The following is a 24,397-nucleotide window of genomic DNA, read 5'->3' on the forward strand; positions in this document are numbered from 1 at the left end:
TGTTCTTGGTCAAATTCAGTAAAAATTGAGGATTCAGCTATTTAATGAGGAACTTCTCTGAATAAAGGACAAGACTTCATCTGGAGTCTTTTGCATCCCTGTAGAGTTCCTATTGGATTAGATTTCCATTAAAAGGGAGAATGCAGTAAGACTCTTCACTTTGACAGGGAAAAAAACAACAACAAAACAGGGAATCTGCAAAGTAGAATAATTGTTTCTTGGCTCGTTGAATGGAGAGATGCAAGTAGATGTTAAGGTTACGTAATGCAGTGTTTGTTTATGGTTTAGCCCTAAAGATGTGACTATACACTTGCAATATAAGATACATTTTCAAGACATAAGGTATCTCAGATGACAGTCACTCATATGAATGGCGAATTGTTATAAGCATTTATTAAGGTGCTGTAGTTACAGTAGCTGTTATGATAGGGATTCTGTAAAATGCTTGTATAAAGCCTACCTCTTAAATACACAGTCGGTTTCAGAATCCTGTAATCGATTCTTTTAATATATTATATAATGTGTTTGTTTAACATCATTTGGCTCACAGCGGATTTCTCTATTGTCATCATAATTAATCCCCGTTTGTTCATAAATAGGTGTTCACCTACTGCGTGTATGCATAAAATGCCCATTGACTAACAAATGGGAATACAGTAGTCACTAAGAGAAACAAAATTACCATTTCATAAAATCAAGTTAAGCCTTTTGTTTGCTTCGGAATTCTCTAAATTTCTGTTCAGAATACCAGTAGGGGATTAATGGAAGTAATAGGTTAGGTCCTTTTACACTCTGTATGTATTAAATCTGTTGAAGCACTGACAACCTGCTCCATATCCGTGGAAAAAATTATCAGCGAATAATAGCCCTCAGGTTGCCTCATGGATATTTTTCTTAGGATAAGTTATTTTAACTGAGATTCAGTTGTAATTCTACTTTGCCTTACTGCCTAACTGATATACAAATGAGTCTGCAGTCAGATTTATTCAGTCCGTGTTGTCAAACAAAAGATTTCTGTCTCAAGTTCTGCTACCCACTGTGTGAAGTTTGCCATGCTTACCAGAGCCCTGCATCTAGGGAGCTCTGATGGTTAGCATTGCCTTTTTAGTTTTCAAAACAAATAGAAACAAACAGCTCTCACGTTTAATAAGCTTTCCTTCCTCGGAGATCTCCTTAAGCCACCTGGACGTGGCTCTGGGCAGCCTCCAACCCCTGCCTGAGCTGGGGTTGGACCAGGTGACCTCCAGAGGTTTCTTCTAACCTCAACCTTTCTGTAATTAAAGCAAAAATACACACGTATGTTTCAGTTGCATTGAAAAGGGATGGCAAGGTGATGCTGAACTGATGCATCCCATTGGGCTTAACCCTGCATTGCATTTTGCCATGCGAACTCCATGATTTGGAGTTTTATTGGAGGCAAGTATTTGAGACTTTTTATTTCATGGGAATAGAAGAATGTTGGTAAAGTAAATGATGCATCTTTTGCTGTTATTAATAAGAACCACGGTAGTTCACAAGTGTATGATGTAATTTTCTAAATTGTTACAGCAAACCTTTTGGTATCTTTCAGGTGAGACAATTAACCTTTTAAAAGAAGGAAAACATGCTTGAGGAGTCTGGCTTCTCTGCACTGTTAGTTCAAGTTCAGCAAAGATTGCAGCGATTCACACTTGTTTGAAAATGCAGCGTTCAGAAATGCTTTACTAAGTTATGTAAAATATCTTACACTGCCACAAGCATTGCTCTTGGACTTCAGGAAACTGAACCTGTACAAACTGAGGTTCCCAATGTGCAAACCTATGTGGTGTCCAGTTGTTTTATATTTGAATAAATAAAACGTTCATGCTCAGCCTGTCAGTAGGCACTATTAACAAGCACTGATATTTTCAGAAGGATGAATTAAATGGCTTAGTTTCCTGTAGAAGTTGCAGCATTCCAAGATTTAGGAAAGCAGTGTTGCATTTACTTGTTAGAAAGGTAGGCTTTGCACTTGAGTAGTTCAGGTGAGTGATGACGAATGTATATTGTAAAAGCCAGAGGAGGTTCTTTACTAGGAGAGTGGTGAGGCCCTGGAACAGGCTGCCCAGGGAGGTTGTAGATGCCCCGTCCTTGGAGGTGTTCAAGGCCAGGTTGGACGGGGCCCTGGGCAACCTGATCTAGTAAATGTGGAAGTTTGGTGGCCCTGCCAGGCAGGGGGGTTGGAACTACATGATCCTTGAGGTCCCTTCCAACTCAGTTCATTCTGTGAAGCCAAAACTTTGCAGAAGAGGGTTCGCTCGTTCTGATGCATTAGATTACATCTGTCAGAATGAAATTTTACTTTTCCTGAGGACTTCTGAGGAACTTGTTTTCAGCGCAGCAGATATGCAGTAGTCTTTGTTACTGACGCGCTTATATGTGTGCAGCAGTTCTATTTTATCTACAACAAAGAGCTTAAGTGGTGTTTTGATGCTGCTTTTATGGAAAAATTACATATGTGATCTCTGTTTTCAGAAAGCTATTGCCTATCTCTTCCCTTCGGGCTTATTTGACAAACGAGCCAGGCCAATGATGAAGGTAGGATTTTTTTTGTTGCCTTTCTGAATAACTGTAGTGTGGCATTTCAAGTAACTCTTTTCCTTTTGATGATCATGGTTTATTTATTTATTTTACAGCATCCCACTGAAATTTTTCCAGAACAGAGGAGTAAGTGTTCATGATTCTCTTTTTATTTATTTATAAGTATTATAAGTTTGCCATGTATTTAAAATGCCTTTTGTAGATTTATTCTTATGAGGAACAATGGGGGTGTGTGTGTGGTGGGGGAACTAGTAAGCAGTGCAAAGGCTGATCTAGTACTATGGCTTTTTGGATTAAGATGAAATACTTCTGGATTCTGGTATGCCATTGGGCTTTTCAGGTACTAGTGAACTGACTATAGATAAATGTTTTTCTCTGTTAGAAATAAACAGTAGGTAGAATGACGTGCAGAGTCCTCTGAAGTCACAGGGAAACCTTTTGTTGTATTCAGTAGCTTTTTTGACAGAGCTGTCTATCACATCCATAAAATATTCGTTAAAGCTATTTTAAACCAAAAACTTTCCTGCTAACTTTGGTGCTGTAAAAGCGGAGAAATTAAGCCTTGTAATTGCCGTTTGAGAGAACAGAGTATGGTGTGAGTGTAAACTCACCCCATTTTGTCCTATTTTTTACCTGGAAGTTGTAACTCTGCATTTAATCCATAGTCTTAGGTTTTCCTTCCTGAGGCACCTTAGGAAGTCTCAGTTGTATCAGTGACACGCCAATGAGAACCTCATTGCTCAGTAAGAAACCTGATTGAAATCACCAAATTAATTTTTTTTAAGGAATACTTAAAAAGATATTGCTGTTCATTTTATTTTCCTGATGTTTAAAATGAAGACTAGTAGTACAAGTATGGAATTCTTTACTTGCTGAACTATTAAATTACAGATATCTGAATACCAGCAAAATCTTACAATTTTCTTTCCTTCCTTCTACTGAACCTGGAGTCAGTCGATTCTTGATGCTTTTGGGGCTTTGTGTGTCTTCCATAGAGGTGTCACTTTGCCAGAAATCATGGAATTTCAGCTATCAAATGATATCATGCATCAATTTCTAACTAACCCCTTACACGAAACACAAAGTAGAAGGCAAAAGGATAAGACAGTCATGCAATTTGAAAATTCAGGACTTGTTTATAGCAGAACTAAGCTACTACCGTTTTCTTTCAGGATCAAAGAATTCATTGAGTTCTCTGCCCAAAGAAGTGTATGAGCTAATTAATATTAATCTATGCCTAAAATAGCAGTTTTTTATATCCATTTTTTAAAGGCAGTGTTGCCTGTCTGTTCATTGTGTCATTAAGAATTTTAAGTGCAAAGCCATAAATTTATCTTTCAGAATGTGTCCTGGATAGTCATTTTTACTAAATATGCTCTTGTAGCCATGTAACTGGAAATTAATACATTCCCTACTAGTATGTGTGTGTTGAAGACCCCTCTATTTTTTCTACCTTTGTAAAATCTGCACCTTTGCATTGCACTTCTATTGTATTCATGCTCAACATTAGAATGCAGTGCATAGCATCCTTATCCAGTATTACCTGTCCAAGACAGGTTCATGTAGTCTTATCTTTGTCTGTAGCCTATAGATTGCTTCCTGTGAACTTTACTGGATAAAATGGCTGGAAATTTCTTTACTGTTCAGTTTTTAAAAAGCTGTCAGGTATTTATTTTTGTTAGTTTTCCTTATTTGGAAGAGATCTAATTGGTGTTAAGACACTTAAATTTGGTAAACTGTTATTTTTCTTTAGGTTGAAATTTATGTCTTTAAATAGCCTTTTTTAATGGACAAAAATAAACTGGATGTGTTGAATCCAGTGTTTTGTTCCTGTACTAATTATGTAAACCATAGCATCAGTCTTTTGTTTTAATATAGCCCAAAGGCATCACCATGAACAAATCTTAACATCGTCTAAGTTCTGAACTTAAGTGAGTTACCTGCAAAAAATGACTGTACAAATACTTGGTTTGATTTAGATATCTTGTAAATAATGTGCACTGCATTTAAAGCATTCTTTTCCAGAGCAGATGATCTTCAGTCTTTTGAAGTCATTATGTAGATTTCAGTTCTCTTAATTTTAACTTATTTCTGGAGTGGATACTTATGTCTGTAATGCCAACTGTACAGTCTTTTGGAGTTTATTTAAGATATCTATGTGAAATTTCCATGTCAAAAGAGATATTTAGAAGTATTATATTACATCATTATAATTACAGCTAGAGATTGCTTTTTTTACAAGGTAGTTTAAATCATTGCATTTCCAGGCAGTTTGAATACCTATGAAATGTCTCTGCTCTCTGATACTTAAAAAGGTAATCAGTATTACGAAAGAGGTTTATAACTGCAATTAAATACAAAGATTTTTTAATTTTTTTTAGTGTGTTTGTATTGCTTTCTTGTCTAATCATGCTTTTCATTAGAAATCCAGTGGGGAGAAGATGGCCGTCCATTTCACTTTCTCTTTTACACTGGCAAGCAGTCGTATTACTCATTAATGCATGTAAGTACATTATAATCTATAGTAACTAATGTTAGTTCCAAGTCAAGTACGTGCTATTCTAGAGATGCATGTCAGGAGCTTCTGCTTTATTTTTACAGGAGGTCATATAACCACTGAAGATAGATGCAATGTATATTTTTGTCATAATGTTTGTTATTAGGAGTGTTTTAATGTCGCGCTTAGGAGAATAGAGTACGTAACAGTTGCTGCTTAATTTTTGATTTATTTTTCAGTCTTGGCTGAGATCTGCATCTGAATAGTCTGAACACTTTCTTGTAGGCATAAGGTTAGTAGTGGAGAATGCACAGACAACAAAAACAGCTTAGTCCTAGAAAAATCATTGTAGGATAATATTGGGGGGGAAAAAAAAAAGTTGTTTTTCTCCCTTGAAGGGCAAAGCTATAGGAAACGTTATTTGTGCTGACATTTAGTGTGAAGAAAATTTGCATTTAAACTGCTTAATTGATTTTTCTGAGACTGTTTCATTCATGCAAACTTGAGGCTTTTTTTCTGATTAGCGTGGTTCCAGGAGTAAAGGATCTGCATCTGTTTACCTGATAGAAGCTTTGTCTGAACGTATCAAGGCCCTGAGTACTTACACGGGTTATGAATAGGCACTTCATATCTGTGGCCATCAGTAGGGCAAACATTATCCGTCTCTTTAGAAGAGTTTATAAAGATGAGCATGTTTCTTATGTGTACTTAGGGAAGACGAAAGCATTGCTGCTATATACCAAAGAATTTAATTCCACAGTCATTTTGTTGTTTTTTTTCCAAAAAAAATAATTCTGTCATTAATCTATTCTCCAAAGGGGAAAAAAAAAAAAATGCTATCGAAGTCGGCACATAGGTTTATGGGGTGGAGTGTTTTCATTAGAATTATCTGGTATTTGTGTTCTGTGTACCCAAAGGACTAAATCCCCACTTGTCAGGTACATTTATTTCTTTAGGAGAATAAAAACCAGCTCCCCCCACTCTTTTCCTCCTTTTCTTTTTTTATTTTTTTTCGTTGTTGACCTTGGGCAAATGAGCTTCTTGCCCTGGCAGAAATGAAATGAATGATAAATGTAGAGTGTGTCTTTGCTGAGTAATGGAGCTGCAGCATAGGCTTTCCACAGAGGTTTTCTCCTGCACAGCCTGAGGCAGCCCGAGGACCCCTGCTGTTCATTTAAATAGGTATGTCAAATCTGCCTCGAAACGCCGCTGGTTTGATCTGTGGTAATATTTGTGAAGGTTCCATATGGACTTGAGCCCCCTGCAGTGCTAAGAAATAATGTACAACGCTTCATGGTGCAGACGCAAATTTTCTCTGAAAAGGGATGCAATGCTGCGTTTTAGCTGTCGGAGAGGATGATGGAGCTGACGCGCTAGGCCTGTCAACTTGTTACACGGATGGGTTGCACGCAGCGAGGCTGTGGAAAATCTGTGCCTTTTAACTTTTCTACTTAATCACGGTTGTAGCATTGCCTTTAGACTGTATGCTACATTAATTCTCTTCCTGCCTTCTGCCTTTCATCCCAAGTTTCACGGAAAAAAGTAAAGCATGCAGGTCTTGTAGAGGAGCCTTATCAAACAGCTGTCATCTGACAAGCCATTTGCATTTGTTTTGGCTGAAACAGAGCAACCCAAGGGCAAGATGTTTTGTTGCATTCCATCATAATGAAGAAATTACAAATTTTACAAGGAGCACAAGTTTATTTTTAGCTCTTCTGAGTAGTTAGAGTATGCAAGATTGCCTTGGAAATCTCAGAGAGAATAGTGTGCATCTTGTTTCTATCAGTGGCAGCCACCTTCAAACAAAACCTCTTTGACAAACACAAGTTTCATTAGTAATAGGATATTTAAGTGCTGGAGTGTTGTTAGAATGCTTCTGAATATCTTCATTAAATAGACTTCAATAAGCCTGAACCCATTAAGCGAGATTTAAGTTTGGCTTTTTTTTTTTTTTTTTTTTTTTCAGTCAGCCAAATTAAAGAAGAAATCTGCATGAAATTCCCAGTGTTGTTTTAACCTCTTATTAGGCTAATGTGTATTTAAGAAAACGTATTTTTAAATCTCAAAGCTAATTAATTTGGCTAGGGAAGAAAAGGGGTTGTGTGTTAATACAGTCTGGTGGAAATGATCAGTTCTGTTTGAGGATGTCCTTTAAATGGCTACATTAAGTGTAATAAATTGGATAAACATAATATTTAGCTTAAATTTGTGTGCTGTTAATTACTACATGGATTCCTGCAGAATTTCACTTTTATTAATTTTCAGTGGCATCGGTGTTAACAGCATTGTTTATGTAGTTAAATGCTAGTAAATAATATTATCCACTTAGTGAAAGTAGAAACTGTATGTATTCACATGTATTTTAATTGACAATATATGCGTTGCTATGACTTGAATATTAAATGAACTTTCATAAAGCTTATTCACTTTATATTCCATTGTTGCCTTTGTTCTGCCTGTTGAATAAAGTTTAGCTGTAGGGAAAGAACAGTTTCTTTTTCTTCAGATAGATGGAAAATTCTTACTGCACGAAACAGTCTCATAGATGTTTGGCAGTATATTTGATCATTGTTTAACTTAAAAGTTTTTCAGAGAGGACATGGTCATGTTTTTGTGATGAGAAGAGTAAGAGACAATGGGATCTTGGTACAATTCTGGATGCAGGAAAATGGTTATTTTATGTAACTGATGCTTTACGTTTTCAGGAATATCAGAAATAGCGGGTAATGAATATAATAGGAGCATTTTAACTCCTTAAAAAAACCCTACATGCTGAAATGAAAAAACATGAGTAAAAAAAGGCTAAAGGCAATGTAAAAATGTTATGGACTTTGCAAAAACCAAAACACCACAGTTTAGTACTGTGAGGTATTTTCAATTTAAAACAACAACACAAAAACCCACATTGTCTTCTGGGTTTCCATTCACTAATTTCTGTCTAAAATTTTATACAGGATAAAATCATGTTATTTCTTATTTTAAAAGGCTGCATCCTTACGTGGATCTGAAATTTGATCCTTCTCTTAGATACAGAAGCAGTTCAGTTTGTAGCCAATCTTGTAAAATCAGCTGTTTTGATTGTGTAATAGCTGAGTTTACAAGACACACAGATGTGTACATTCATGAATTGGACTATTGAATCCTGAAGTGATTGGTAAAATCCTCACCTGCCAGCTTTGGAAATGCAAGCGTGCCTTCAAGATGCTTTCTTTAGCCTTTGGGGAGTGAAGATTTGTCAGATAAATTATTGGGCATTACACACAATTCCTGATTTTTGCAAAGAATCACCCACATGCTTTACTGCACACGTGAGTGGTTCTTTTAGTCTGTTGACTCCGTCTCTATACAGAGATTAAACACTCGCATTCATTTTTATTTTTTTTAATGCTTTAGAGCAAAATCCTATCTCATAAGAGATTCAAATTGACTTTTATTACTGATTTGTTTTGCACATTGAAGTATTTCACAATTTATTATTATTATTAATTTCAGTGGACATTACCACTGCAGATTGGCTAAAGCATTTTAAAGAGATCATCTTCATTCCTGCAAGTGCACGGTTTTAGAACTTAAGCATGCTCTGGTTGGGAGTATCTGTGGACTGTCTTAAGGAGAGATCTCTCTGTTTGAACAATTGTGAAGTTTTCTTTTTGGTTGTAACAATGAATTTCTGAGTCTAAAAACCAGTGGGTGGCAACCAATACCTCATTTATCTACATGTGTAAATCAGTAGTGTTTTTAAAGGGCTGTGACATAGTTGTGTTAGGCTTTTGTTGGTGCATATATAAATATGTATTATATGCATATATATATACATATACACTTTTTTTTTTCAGTAAAAAAAAAATCTATCCCAATAAAAGTAATTCAATTAAAAATATATGCAGGAGTGTCCTGAAGATGATAGATGTTTATGAGTAGGCAGAGCTGACTTCTTTGCCAGGTAGGAAGGTGACACTACATGCCTTCCAAGAGATAAGCAGAGAGGCTGGCACATGAGTGAGAACTCCAAGTATGTATTTGTGGTGACTCTGCCCACAGTGGGGGTTGGAACTAGATGATCTTTTAAGGCCCCTTCCAACCTAAGCCCAACTTATAATTCCATATTTGTGAGCTAATAATCCAATGCCTTGTCTGATTATCTGACAAGTCTTCTCAATGTCCAAAGTACCTTCTCCATTCCTCATCTGATGACTGCCACTTACGGAAGCTCAAACTGCTCACCTGAAATCTGAAGTCCCTGTTCCAGTCAGTTCTCTGCATATACCTACAGCCAAAACTTTCCTATCCTCCTTTTCCCTACTTACCATAGTCTGGAGTGGAAGCTTCCGTCCTGGTTCTTCTTCATGTGTAACTACAAATGCATACTAAATCTCTTGATGTCAGACACACGTCATGCCCACTAATCCAAACCATGCATCTGCTGTTCCTGTATAAAAAATAATTATTGCAGCATAACAGTCTGCTTGGAAGTAGAGCTGTTAAGCTTATTAGAGCTGAAGTGAAATGAATCTTGCCCAAAGTGGTGCTACCATACCTTGCTATCTTAGAGATCCATATACATATTTCTGATGACTGGGAATCCTTGAAGTTATGATTTGTTATGGTCGTTTATTTTTTTTGTCCCATCTGTTTGAAGATAAATAGGCTTTTTTAATTGAGAAATTCTCCTAGTTCCTCCCCAGAACAGTTATCTCTGTCAGAACTGAAGGATTTCTTCAAGGCATGCTACTGTAATATGTGAGTTCTTGTGCTGTCTCAGGAAGTGGACACTTGAATACTTCAGGATTTTGCACTGAGGAGTTATTCCAAAAATACTTTTGTTTCACAGTCCTGTTAAAAATATTGCTAGTGATCTGCATCGCAGGCCTCAGAATTGTCCTCCTTTAAATGCTTTGTATGCAGCTCAGATACCAATCACTTCTTCGTTCATACGTTTTCAGTACACATTTTTAGTCAGTGTGCTGGTGTTTTTATTAGTGGATAAATCAGCTTGGACAGTAGATGCTTCTAACTCTAAGCAAGATGTGGCTTTTTTTGTGTTTTTAATGACTGTAAATTTGCAGAAATTTCATTGCATCCTGATGCAAATCACAGTATTGCTTATGTTGAGAATAGAATTGCAGTGGTTAATTTTTGACAGTACACAGCTTCCTCACATTTCTTTTGTAATCTAAGTATGTAGAATTGATTACAAGCTTTGTGTTTTCACATCTTGCTGGAAGTAAATGATTTAGAATACATTAACTTTGTTGCAGTACAAAAATTCCTTTTCTTCAGTATTATTTGTAATTATTTCTCAGAATATTAAAATGTGGTTTAAATCTCTTTTGTAATTCAGAGTAGTAGACATAGTATTTTGGAACAAAACATAGTGAAAGTTTCTGAACTGAAGTGAAAATACTCATTAAAAGCATTGTCACTCCTGTAATATTTTCGGTGTGGCTTTGTGAGTATTTTTGCTTTTGGTTTTCTGAAGTTGTAAATCACTGTCACAGCAGAGTGGTTTGGAAATGCAGAGCTGTGAATCGCAAGAAAACTGTTCTGAAAGCGAAGTTGTACAACAAAAAAATCATAGCCGGTGTATCTGTAACGTTTGAAAGAATAGAAATTCTGATTTTGATAAATGTACGAGCATGTATCACTTTGTCCCTTGGAGTGTGCCACTGCAACAGCGAATTCTGATTGATACAAACCGCTGTTAAAACTGACAATCTAAATGTACCAAAGTGTTGCTAACTGAAATAATCTGCCATTTTAAATGCTCTCACTTTTTTGAAGGAGATGAGCTGAAACGTGGATGCTCTAATGGAGTCGTTCTGCTTTATGTTTTGGAGGCACGTCCATTGTACAGATGTAGCTGTTTCCCTGTATAGCTTTGAGAAGTTTTGTATGAGCCCTGTGTTGTAAGATGGCAACAAACACTGAAGAAAAGCAGCAGAATTCAATATTAACTACGTTGAACCGCATATGAAAGTATTACATACACTGTCTAAATGTTCACTGATTTAGCTTGAGCATAACTGCATTTTTTTTATCTCATTTGTTAGAGCTCTGCTTGTTTCCCTTGAATTCTAGATGTTTGGACAGTGAAAATGTAGATTTGATTATTAAAATGCATTTAATATTGAATGGGAAACACATTTCATTATTCATTGTTCTGCTTATATTTTAGGAAACATATGAGAAACTACTAAATGTTCAGAAACATCAGGACCAACTGGCCGCTCAGGGCTTTTCTCTGCAGAAGGAGAAAAAGTAAGTTTCCAGTTGGAATGGATCTTGAGATTAATTTCCTTGAAGTACTTTGGTTGTTTTGGCACGTTGTGTAGTTCCCCCATCCTGCCTGAATACATTTTCAGACTTTTTTCCGATTACTTGGCTAACATTTGTATGCTAATTTCAGGTTTAAAAGTCTTATCTGTAATCCATATGTGCAGAGTACTCATTGCTTACTCCTGAAATTGGTGAATTCCCAGCTATTTCTCTTGCTCTTTTGTATCTCTCTCTGTTCTTTCCAATGTTCTGTCCTCTGTAAGACTTCTTCAATCATGGAATCATAGTCTTGGGTTGGAAGGGACCTCAGGGATCAAGGTCCAACCCCCCTGCTGCTGTCAGGGCTGCCAACCTCCACATTTAATACTATACCAGGCTGCCCAGGGCCCCATCCAACCTGGCCCTGAACACCTCCAGGGACAGGGCATTCACAACCTCTCTGGGCAGCCTGTTGCCAGCACCTCTCCACTCTCTTGCAAGTGTGTCTTGAAGATATTTAGGGAGTATCCAGGGTTCTTTGTGTCTGTGTAAAGTTTTCTAATCATTTCTTCATTAATGATTTTTGAAAGGTTAGTAAACTCTTTCAGAAAACAAGGCCTTTGTAAGTACCAAATTGCTTGATTGTTGGAAAAACCTGAAGGCTAAAGCTGAGCTTTGTAATAGTCTTTCATTAATTACAGTTCTTGAGTATTTTTACTTACCAATATTTCTTCGAAGACCATCAGAATCCTTTATTATTCTTCTTTTAAAGGCTTTGAACATCTAGATTGTCAAAACCATAGGAACTTTAGAAAAGTTTATTTGTTTGAGTTTATGTACATATCACCATTACTAGGAATTGAATTAAGTTTCTCTTCTTTCTTTAACTTTTCCGGTAAGCACAGCAAGCTCTTCAGCTTGCCGTTATCTGCCGGGTGGAGAATGTATATGTGTATATATATGTGTATATATACACACACACACACACACACACATAAATATACATATATATTAACCAGAACAAGCTGTGGAGAATGCTGTAGTTGGTTTCTCCATGTGTACAGTTCTTTGAAATGAGGGCATGCCTTAATAACTATTTGCATCTCTTAAGCGGTGTGCTTGCTTTTGGATACAACTAGGAATCCTTGATTTCATTGTTTTGTTGTTTCCCTTTCCTTACTATTACTCTTTTTTTCTGTGTCCTAGTTGCTTTTCTTCTTTGGTCTTGCTCTGCATTTTCTCACCAGATGTGTGTGGTTTTGTTGACTTGTCATTTCTTATTTTCAGCCATTTGTTTGAGGAAGTGTTAACGTGCTGAGATTATTTCTTTCTTAAATAACAGTTATTTAAGAAGTTAATGTTTCTTCATGGTTTCTATAAGCCACGGTATGTTTTATCATAGATTCATGTTAGTTTCTAAACAGACGAGAACAAATGAATTTAGTTGCTTGGTGTATACTGCTGAAAAATAACCCAACTCCTTACAGAGCTTAGATGGTGAATTTAGTGATGTGAAAAATGACCTAAAGGTAGTCAGGGTTGAAAGTGTGGTTTGTTTTTATCCCCTCCTTCTGTTATGTTTATAAAAGCTCTGAGAGTTTAAAGGATTTAAGGGATGTGGTTACTTCCTCTGAGATTAGCCTGGATAATTTATCTCCTCAGGTAGGTAGGAGAGGGAGGGAAATCTTTATTTTTTCCAGAAAACAATCTATCACGGACACACTGTAATATTAACTGTAGGGTTGGAAGCTGACCTTGAAATACTTAAGCTTATTGGTCTTCATATATTTAAAATACTTAAATCACTGATTTCACTGGAAGCAGCTATTTGTAAGTACATGTACTGCATACTTCAGTTTATCAGAATTGGGTACTTTTAAAAATTGCTATTGAAACCAGTATTAAGAAACATACTTGATTAGTAGTATTCAAAATCACCTTGAGTAGGAATGCTTTTCTGAATCAGAACTTGTTCGTTAATATAATTTCTTTAAAAAAAAACAAAACAGAAAACCACAGAGAAACCCCAACCTACAGAGCTGAGAAAGCTGCTGCTACTGCTTTGCTTTAAATTTACTAGGTACATTTGGCATTGTATTGTCAGTCTTTGTGCGATACTTGTTTCCCAAAGACTTGCTTTTTTGTTTGTGTTAACATCTGCATATGAGGCTATTTTCTTAAAAATCTCTGCAACTGCTATCATTTCAGTGCAGTTACTGTACTGAGCATATCGAGGTTACATAGTCTACAAGATGGGGTACCTTGTTACTTTGACCACGGTTACTGCTAGTGGAGTTCTGGTATTGAACCAATAAACTGAAGAGCACAGACAAAATTTTGATGCTAAAGATTATTTTTTTAACATCCTGCCTTTTATTTTTTTCTCTGTTGCTTGTAAACCAGACTGTTTTTTAGCATAGAGTTAAAACTAAAACGTAAACTAAATCTTAAGCTGTGGAGTAGATAGCTTACTTTTATGAGATTACTCCTGCTCTGTAACAGGCTTCAATGATATGAAAAACTCAAGTGAAATACGTAGTTTTAATTTGATACATTCAATATGTGAAGTTACCCTTCCTTTCAAAATATCTCTTAAAATCAACATAGGCCTTCTCCTGTTTACTATGGGAATGTGATCTGTGTTCATTTGTGATGGAAAATGTGTTTCTGAACTAAGGCTGTGAGTGCGGTCCTTTGTGATGCAACTCTAATTGCTTAGTTAATTAAAGGGAGAATATATGTGATATTTTTAACAGAAACCTGGTTGGCAGCAGATGGCTGACTAAGACGGAATTGGAAGGAATGTTGTTAGAAAAACTGTCAGATGATGATGTAAGTAATTAATCTTTCTAATCTTAAGGAGGCTTGTGTCTTCAAAACACGGACTCTGTACATTTTTTGGATGCTAAAAGGTACTACATAGAGCCAGGTGTTCTTCAGAAATTTTTGTCATCCTTCCTATGAAATATATATGCTTGTAAGCACAATCACATTGATTTCATGTTGCCTTTAAAAGTGCCCAGTGTCCCTTTTTTATTTAATTTATTATTTTATGCACCATAGCACAGAACAATTGAGGGTTTTCTAACCCTAACCTAAAGCTAACATGGTTTAGTTATTCCTCCATTAGCATTGTGAGGCCTAGAGTAAAAGAACTTGTCATCTAATGGTGTTGTCAGGGATTGAGCACAGTGACAACTTTTAAATTCTAATTACAGATGAAAGAATGGGACTAGAACCTTTCACCTCTTCCCTATGATAAAGAATGGTCAAGATGGGAAACACAATGGATTTGTGTGTGTAAAATGATTAACCTGTGGAGAATGTTTGGCATGATATTCTTAAGAGATAGGAAAGTAACAGGGAAAGATGGTCAGAAATAATTCATTTTCTTAGTGATTGGCTACAGAATCAAATATCAGAAACAAGATATAAAGCTACATAGATCTGTGGTCTGATCTGGGATAGCTCCTTAGTTATGCTTGATATGAAGTATGGGAGGAGAGAGAAAATTTCTTGTAGTTTTCCTGGTATCAGTAGCTTGTATTGCTTCATTGGATTACAGATTCAGAGTGCTTCTTTACATGCATCTTGTTTTCTTATTCAGAGCTTTTTAAATAGCCTTAGGTTTCGGAACAACTGTGTGACTGAACAACTTCAGGTTTGTTTTGGAAGTTCAAGCTTGAATATGATAGTATCAGGGAATAAAACACGGATTATCTCAGTATTCCAAGTATTTTTTTGCACCTGCAGTGTTCTTGAATCCTATGTATCATTACAGAAATAGTATGATAGTAGCAAAGATGCCCCCTGCTCATTTGTCATACAGAACAGTAACGTGATAGCTGGCTGTTTATGGGTGAAGTTAAAGGTCTTCAGCAGATTCATTTCCTCAAGTCTTAAGTTTTGAAATTGCTGTTGTAAATCTCCATTCTGGTATACCAAGGAGATTTCAGCTATCTTGCTTCTAATAGAAGTAGCTATAAGCTCAGTGTGTTCAGTAGCTTCTGCATTTGGGATGGTTGTATTTGTTCTTAGAGTCCCAGAAACTGATCTGGTTGTAACAAGTTCGGTGTTCTTCACTGTTTGGTTTTTGTATGCAACACATCTGTAAAGGTTGTGCAGTAGATGAGGGGGGAAAAAAAGACCTGATACGTTTTGGCCTCTTGTATGTAGAGCCACAAAGTCTCAGCCTATAGCACAACCACTGATGTTTAAATGTATTTGAAATGCCTGAGAATGAGCTGCTAGTGTTACCTGCTCAAATTCTTTTAATTTGCCACTGCAAATAAGTTTTCTGTGGTGTGTGCATTATTAGACAAACACATAACTATTGATTTTTTTAAAATTCATACTGTGTAAGTGAAAAAATAGAATAATAAAAACAACACCACATACTTTAATAAGAACTTGTAAGTAAAGAAAGCTTCAAGAATAAAGATCCAATCTCTATATGAAAAATCCATTTTAGAAGATGGTGTAACTTCGTGCCCTGTGACCAGCTGTCTGGTGCTCCTGCCAGTAACACTTCTTAACGGGACATCCCAGCTTTTAGCACAAATGGGTTAACACAGTGGTGTTTACTCTTTAATCACATGTTGAAGAACTTCGGAGGGGGTGTGAGGGGGAAAGAGAACCACACAGTAGCAAAGGATAATTTATTTCAAGAGGTTGCCCTTTAAGTCAAGTATCTCTTGAATTTTTAAATAGCTTGATTGTTAGGTTTTAAAGGAAATCATAAACATTAAAGTAACTCAGCTTGAACAGCCGAAGATAGATAGATAGGTATTTCCTGTATATATTATGAAATATAATCATTTAAGAGGTTCAGTTTAGTGAAATAAAATTATTTCCAAGTGAATGAATATGGTGACTTACTGAAACTGAGGTGAAAACCTTTTCCGTTTGCCATTTTAATAATAATAAAAGAATGAAGACCCCCTCAATGTTTTCTTTTAAAATATGAGATGAACTTCATTCTAAATGCAATAATCCTGTATTATGAAGGGGTTGGTTATACTTTGAATTAATGCTTCATTGTTGCCTGAAGAAAGAACTAGGTATCTTTAGTCACACAGAAAATGATGCATCTGCATGCTGTTCTTAAATCAGCATGTAGGTGCAAAAGTGTCATCTTGTCAGAAATCATCAATAAAAGTGAAGTAGAAAGATCAAGTATGCAAAAATAGAAAGTTTTAGCAAATGCAATTACGCTGGCATCCTTTAATGAAGTCTTGTTGTCTACAGTACTCAAGGTTTATTCGACTCTTAGAAAAATTGATGACGTTGCCATGCAGTGACATCGAGGAGAATTATATTAAGAAGTTTTCCAAAGAAATTGCTGTGCAGTTGAAGAAAGTATCTGTTGAGCCCTTGAAGTATGATGAGCAAGGAGTGGCCTTCAGCACTGGTGAAGGTAATAACTTTGAGTTGGTTGGTAACAGCTCAGATTTGATTTCTTCACACTGTGTTCTTTATAACATGAAAATGTGAATGACACTGTTTGAATGCTTCGTTTATATACTTATTATATGTATATTGCATATGTAATTGTTAATGATGTACTAAAACACTGAGTTATGGTAGAGCTTGTTAACAAAGCCAGAGTTTTTGGCACAGTATATCAGCTGTGAGTTCTGAGGCCTTTACAGGGAGGACCTCGTTGTTCTACACATACAATGAAAAACTAATTTACTGTGAAAAGCTGTCTTCTTACCAAAATGGAGGGAGGGCTGAGAGGAGTACAAACACATGCAGAGAATTCCATGGGTACAAAAGCATTGGTGCTTTGTACAAAAGTGGTGTGCTTAGACCTACAAGTAACTTTTAGCATGATTTGTGTAGGTAGTTTATCAAATGAGAATTTTGAAGATTAAAAGAATAAGTAGCAAGGCATTTCAGTGTATACAGACGGCTGAAGAAAATGCAGAGAATTAGGAAATTTAATTTTTCAAGCAAGTTGATAACTGGCATTATGAGACAGGAAAGAATCAGTCACTGCTGCTAAGACAGTGATGATGTTAGAGAAGAGACAAGAGTGATTGTCTGGGAAAACTATTAAAGCAGCAGCATGGATAGGAAAGTCTGAAGACTTTCTGGACAAAGCACATGCAGATTTGTGCACACATGGACATAATTCATGCTGTACTTTTAAAAGGGATGTGTGTTCTTAACTGGTGTAAGGACATTAGAACATTGATCTCAGAGAACTCAAGGGCTGGAGCACCTCTCCTGTGATGAAAAGCTGAGGGAGCTGGGATTCTTTAGCCTGGAGAATAGAAGGCTTTGGGGAAGCCTCATTGTGATTTTCCAGTCATCGAAAGGAGCTTACATACAGATGGGGAACAGACTTTTCATGTGGGTAGATAGTGATAGGACAAGAGAGAATGGTTTTAAACTGAAAGAGGAAAAGCTTAGATTAGATGTTAGGAAGAGGTTCTTCCCTCAGGGTGCACTGGAACAGACTATTCAGAGAAGTTATGGGTGCCCCATTCCCTGGAGGGGTTGAAGGCCAGGTTTGATGGGTTCCTAGGCAGTCTGATCTTCTGGTCGGCAACCTTGCCCATGTCAGGGAGGTTGGAACCAGATGATCTTTGAGGTTCCTTCCAACCCAAGTCATGCTACAGTTTTATGAACTTGAGAAACAAAATGGCTGGCAAACTATGTTTTCACCGAGTTGACTTAAGGATGGCGCGATAACAAAGAAGTATGAAAGAGCCAAACTGGAATTTAATGCACCTTATTTTTTTGGTAGTGTCTTCACAATAGTAGTTATTGTATTTATGCAAGTCATCTTATTTAAGAAAAGCCATCATATTACATTCAAGAAGAATCTTATTATCCCTCTAAATTAAACAAAATGTCACAATTTCTTTCATTATAACAATGATTGTATCCTTTGTGCTACAGAAGATCATTCTGAGGCTTTAGCATGGGGTTTATGTTTTAACATGAATCTACAGAACTGAATTGCAACTAACAATTTCTGAGGAAACAATGCTAAATGTTACATAGGCGTTGCTTGTATCATCTTAGTTTGTGTTAGCCTTTTCCATGTGCATATTCTTAAACTTCTTTATTCGATTTTTGTAAAGTCATTAGACTTTGAAATTGTGCACAGGTGTTGAACAAGCAGTTAATTATTGCATACATTGTCCTCACCAGGTCCGGAAAGTGCCTGACCTTCTGAACTTACGAGAGGTAGAATGTAAACTCTACTCCACCTCAGTTCACTTTTTTTCCCACTCCTAGTAGTATTGATCAAAATATACTTAAAACTGATTGTTCATTGTTTGTATTTACTCATCCTGCCCTCCTACCCCTCCGCAACTCCCAATATGTTGTTGTTGATGCATCAGCCTCTAAAATGAAATGTCTGGTACTGTATGGAAGTGTAAAGATCACCTTAACTTCTTGGGTACTTGAAATTCTTTAGAATATGAAAGGCACATAACAGATTGTTCTTGATTTATTTAAGGTGTAAGAAAAACATCAAGAGCTACTGCAGTAGTTTATGACAATGGGACTGGAAAAATTACAGTGAATGGAATAGATGTTTTACGTTACTTCCCAGTCCTGCAGGACAGGTGAGAGCATAATGAAATGTTGTATTTCTAATGTACTGAAAATATTCCACCAGTAGTAATGTTTTATGTTTTAGTTCTGTATTCTAGAGTTGATACTGTGATTTTCTGTGTTACTGTCTATTTTATGAAGATTAGTCTATTTTCCTTCTGCTTTTCGGAAGTCAGTAATATAGGAACTGATTGACAAGCCTCGTTTTGGTTCTTATCCCTTTCTGCAGAGTTGCAGAAACGAAGAGCATGAATTTTGCTTGCTTTAGGAAGGACTTGCAGTTCAATTTAAAGAAATAATTAAAAAAAAAAAAAAGGTATTAAGTGCTTCCCGAGAGATTTGCACATTATATTCATGTGTAATTACTCAGCATTATAGTGGACTCAAACAAGGTGGGAAACTTCATATGTAGGTTCAGATTTTGAAGGATGTGCACAGCGGTGCTATAGAGACTTCTCAGAAAGGATAGAAACCTTCCTTTGTCAGCCTTGGTTTCTGAGCTTAAGAAAAGGGTGAGAGCTTGCTCAGCTGTAATACACAGATGTCGGTATCCACAGATAAATTAGCAAGACAAAAATGAACTGCAAAACTGAACTTCAAGTACTTAACATTTACAGTTTGAAAATTATCCTTGCTGCTAATTCCCTATTGATTGATTTTTATTTCAGTGAGACCTCAGGGATGTTAATACCTTTCTGGATGCCTATTTTAAAGTTAACTGGTTTTGTGTATAATGCAAGGAAATGTACACAACGACTTTATATACAACTTTAATTTATCACGACTATTATTTTTTTGTCTTATTTTTAGAGAGCAGTTGTTATTCCCTTTCCAGTTTCTAGACAGAGTTGGAAAGCATGATACAGTTTGCACTGTCTCTGGTGGAGGAAGATCCTCACAGGCTGGGGCAATCCGTTTGGCCACTGCAAAAGCCTTGCGAAGTTTTGTGACTGAAAAAGAGGTGGAATTTATGAGACAAGGTAGGAATGGAGACTTGATTCCAGTGTTTTCCAGCGTGTTTCTAGTTTCACTGAATTAATACAAGAATAACTCCAGAGCAGATTGTGCCAATTTGAATAAATAATCCCAGTGAAACCTTGCTGTATGAATGGATTCTGGCTTTATGAATCGTTTTCATTTTTTCCCTAGCATCCTTTGTATATGTTTTGGATGACTTAAGAGTTTTCCATCTGTTCATGACCTCTGCTAGACCTGTAAACTGGCTTATATTGCATCTACGTAAAACCTCAGAGCAAGCTTGTAGACTCATTATCAAAGAAATCTGGATCAGGAACTGTGAGCTGTAGGGTGTTAAAATTGTATTTCATTTTACTTGCGTAGTTGTGCCTTACTCATCTAAAGAAAGTTTTATTCTCAAACGTAAGCACTGTAGCTTCAAAGAGATAATAATGAGCATAAACATAATATATGAAACGACCAGACTGAAGGGGTTTATCTTCTCTCTTGCATTAGAGTTGGCAATTTCCTTAAATAAGATGGAATAACCGCAGCATTTGATACTTCTGAGTGATTAGATGCAATACTGTCGCAGCAAATACCGATTTGTGAACAGGGAGTTTTTAACTATGCTCTTTCCAAACTAGTAGGGATTACCTTTGCTTGTTATTGGCAAAACATAAATGTTTTTTCCACTCTGTTGCTATGCACAGCTGTAAAGCTCTTTTTTTGCAACAAGATTCTCTGATTATAATTGTTCAGTATCGACAAGTGAGATTTGCTGGGAATACTCCTGTAAACTGGTATGGTAATGAGTGTGGTACCTTTAAGGAGATCAGTGTAATCCTGAGCAGGGAGCACAAGGTCCCTTGTGATAGGAAATAAATTACTAGAACTTCAGTAGTGCACCGATATGATCTGTAAGTGAATGAATATATTTAATTGAGGTGCTTGCTCAAAAATCTTTAACAGGTAGGAGTGTGCGATTAAAAATGTTAGAGTCCATTGCTCTAAAGTTTTAAACAAAATCTGTTAAGAGGATATTGTGGGATTTCTTAATGGTCCATAAAGTAAAATGTGAAGAAATTTCAGTTACCAAAGACACTGAACTGGGTAGGGTGATGAAATCCATTCTGGCTTGTTTTACACAGGACCTTTATCCTTCTAGATGTTGTAATTCATGTACAAACTAGGAACAGTAAACAGATGGGTGCTTCTCTGTTTTATAGCCGGGCTGCTGACAGTCGACCCACGTACGAGGGAACGGAAGAAGCCTGGTCAAGAGGGAGCACGACGGAAGTTCACCTGGAAGAAGCGATAAGTCTGAGTATTTTGAGAAAGGCAGAATGCTCCAAGAAGTTCAAAGCATAGCAAATCATGATTTAAAACTGTTGGATAAGTATATTTGTTAATAAAGATTTATTACAGTTTTAAATAGGCTGAGTGTTGAAGTGCCTCCCTTTTTTTTGCATCTCAGGTATCTGAGGATAAACGATCCACATAACTCAACCTAAGCTATGGTGGAATTGAGGAACTACTTAGAATGATGCTGACAGTTGTTGAGGGGATGTTGATAGAGAAACATTCACAGAGGCTAACTTCTGACGGTGGAAACTGCCTCCTGGATACCTCCCCGGGGTTAAGGAGGAAGTGATTCATATTAAGCATCTAATTTTAGGTGCTCTGAATCACCCTCTGGAGGAGTCAGGGTTTTTTCTTCCATCAAACGCAAAGAAGAGCTGGCGGGGTTAGGCTGAAGTTAATCTTCTCCACCCTTTCAAATCTCAGGGGATCTGATCAAAGAGGCGTGTTCTGAATATGGCTAATGCACAAAGATAGCATCGGACTCTTTGCCAAATGCAGTCAGAACTTTTCTTATTTTAAAATCAGAAGCAGGAGGTGATGACAGTTCGGCCCACCTCCCATCTATAATTGTATCCTGCCAAAACAGATTAGCACAACATTTTGGTTGGTTTCCATCTTCCTTCCTGGGGCAGAGGTCAAACACATGCAGCTTCCAGGAAGAGCATATCCTTCATCTTTCCCATAGGAACTGGGCTACAGTGGAAAACAATGTTCGTCAAGCCGGGGGAAAGCAGACAAGAAGAAATACCTCTCAGTGGCTCTAACAGCAGGGCCCTGAGAACACAGCCCTTCCTCATGCTTGCTGTAGATAGCAAAATATTACACCTTAGTGACAGAAGTTCCTAGCTGAGCACGGAAGCTGATAAATAACTGAGTGATCTGTATTGGGCCATTGTTTTCCCAAAGTGCCATTCAAGAGGTAGCAGAAAACATAGATCTCTTGGACTGAGTAAAACAGAGTGGGGTGCATCCTTGACAGGTGTGTTTCTGATTGCTTCCCTAGAGCCACTTGACTCATATTTGTTTATCGAGAACGCTCAGTAAACTTGGGCGTGATTCTCTATAGAGTGCCTGATAGCTTTCACATCACTAAAGTAGTTGATCTCATTCAAAGTACGTGATTTATTCAAGCTGAATTTAACAGCTGAGACAGTTCACCTGATTCTTTGAAATGCAAGTTGAGGCTAAATGAGGCGTAGTTTTCACTAGTGAAAATGGGGAATGCTTTAAGTAACCTTTCCACTCTAAATTTAATTTAATTCTAAATTGTTAATGTATCACATGATAACATGATGAGGTTTCAGTAAAAGTTGTGACTTCTATTCAAAGCATTCAGTAAATACTCATTCTAAGACAGGAATGTAAGGATTCTTCTGGTGTGAATACTGGGTTATTACACTGCACACCTTGTGTTTACATATGCAACAAAGCGTGTGCGTAAACAGGTGAACTTAGGGTAAGAGTCAAGAATCCTATGTTTTAAAGACGAGTATGGTAAATCATTTTTCATCTACCTACCTAAGTATTTGGCAGTGAATCTATGAGAGTGACATACTTGAAATTGTTCTCTGACTGCAGGCAATCAGGAAGAAATAAGCAGCCTGTACTTTCTGGTCATTTCATGCTGAGGTTCATATGGATTTGTTTGGGTTTTTTTCCCCACCATCGCACTTTTTGCTTTGAGGTAAACAACCAAAGATGGCTCCAAGTCCATTGGAATGTATCAGTGCTGTTGTTTAATTGTGGTTTACCTTCTGTCTGGTTCCCGCAGTACAGAGAAGCTGAGCCGTTTGATTTGTATCGGTGCTGCTGTTGTACCACAAGATGGAGCAGTCTGCAACCTAATGAGACGAGCTGCTTTCAGAAGCGCTGTGTTCGCACATGGGAAATAAACGATGGAGCATCTTCCCTATAAATACTGACTTCTGTAGCTACAGATTAATATAAAAACAATGGAATTGAGTTTTTAAAGTGTCGATTCATATTTTCTTTTCAAGGATTTTTCTTTGTTTCCTGCTGATAAGGGATATAAATTTGAGTGCAAAACAATCAATGTGAGAGAATGCTATTTTTTAGAAGTCTAATTTCAGCAACTGAAACTGGAGAGTTTTGATGGTATTGCGCAGCCATAACCTTGATATGCTGTGGAACAGAGGGATTTTAACATACTGCTGGCATAGCAGGAATGTTGAGAAAATTTGTCCTTAAACAAACTAGCAACACTTAGTTTGAGTTTTTTTTTTCTCAAAGCTTGTGTTTAGGTTGTGGTTCAACCCCTTCTTCAAAGCCCATAATATGAGGAGACCTTGTTCTGGCCTTCCAGTACTTGAGGGGAACTTATAGGTAAGAGGGAGACTAACCTTTTTACATTGGCTGTCAGGATATCACAAGGGGAAATGGCTTTAAACTAAAAGAAGGGAGATATAGGTTAAATGTTAGGAGGAAATTCTTCACTCAGAGGGCGGTGAAGTGCTGGCACAGCTGCCCAGAGAAGCTGTGGTGCCCCATCCCTGGAGGCGCTCAAGGCCAAGTTGGATGGGATGCTGGGCAACCTGAGCTGGTGGGGTGCAGCCCTGCCCACAGCAGGGGTTTGGTGGGCTGTGAGGTCCCTTCCAACCCAAACTGTTCTGTGCTTCTGTGATAAAAGAGCAGGGAATGCTTTAGCTGTTTTCTTTCTAGATTTCTATCTGAAAACCGTGAACAGCTAATGATGGTTAAAGTTCAGAGAATGCCGCAATAGTTTAAGGGAAAAATGGGCTGTCATTGAAAAGTGAGGCTAGTAGCCCTTTTATCTCACTTCATTTAATATTTATTTTCTTTGGGGAGTACTTGATGATGACACACGGTGACCTATATACATACTGTTTTAAGTCATCAGCAACGTATTTCTTATTATTTTCCTGTTTCAGAATTAAATAGAGACAGAAAATCAGGCATTTTAAAGTTGTGTACCAAATGTGTGGCAATTTATCTGAATATTTCTTATGTATATGACTAGTATGAAATGACCAACTGGTGTTTCATCTGTACAATTTGTTTAATAAAATCCTCACATCCATAGACGTTTCCACAGTACCCTCTGTTATTTTATGTATATAAAATAATATATGTTATTATACATATACAATACAAAACTAAGAAGTTATGTAAGTGGAATGGTGTGTGTTCTTACAGGCTGGGTGTGATCCT

General features: G+C 37.0%; 1 protein-coding gene across 1 annotated transcript in view; it reads left to right on the forward strand.

Annotated features, from left to right (window-relative positions):
• Positions 1-21,278, forward strand: part of MRPS9 (mitochondrial ribosomal protein S9) — a 33,884-nt gene extending 12,606 nt beyond the window's left edge. Inside the window, exons 3-11 of the mRNA XM_015849933.3 lie at positions 2,494-2,556; positions 2,655-2,685; positions 4,983-5,062; positions 11,232-11,314; positions 14,068-14,143; positions 16,559-16,727; positions 18,789-18,897; positions 19,697-19,866; positions 21,073-21,278. Of these exons, the coding sequence (XP_015705419.1) occupies positions 2,494-2,556; positions 2,655-2,685; positions 4,983-5,062; positions 11,232-11,314; positions 14,068-14,143; positions 16,559-16,727; positions 18,789-18,897; positions 19,697-19,866; positions 21,073-21,164 (873 nt within the window). The 3' untranslated portion in view covers positions 21,165-21,278. The remainder of the gene's footprint in view (positions 1-2,493; positions 2,557-2,654; positions 2,686-4,982; positions 5,063-11,231; positions 11,315-14,067; positions 14,144-16,558; positions 16,728-18,788; positions 18,898-19,696; positions 19,867-21,072) is intronic.
• Positions 21,279-24,397: the final 3,119 nt, after the last annotated feature.

The sequence above is a fragment of the Coturnix japonica genome, chromosome 1 (genome assembly GCF_054131305.1).
Source record: "Coturnix japonica strain WE chromosome 1, WE-NBRP24, whole genome shotgun sequence".
NCBI classification, from domain to species: domain Eukaryota; kingdom Metazoa; phylum Chordata; class Aves; order Galliformes; family Phasianidae; genus Coturnix; species Coturnix japonica.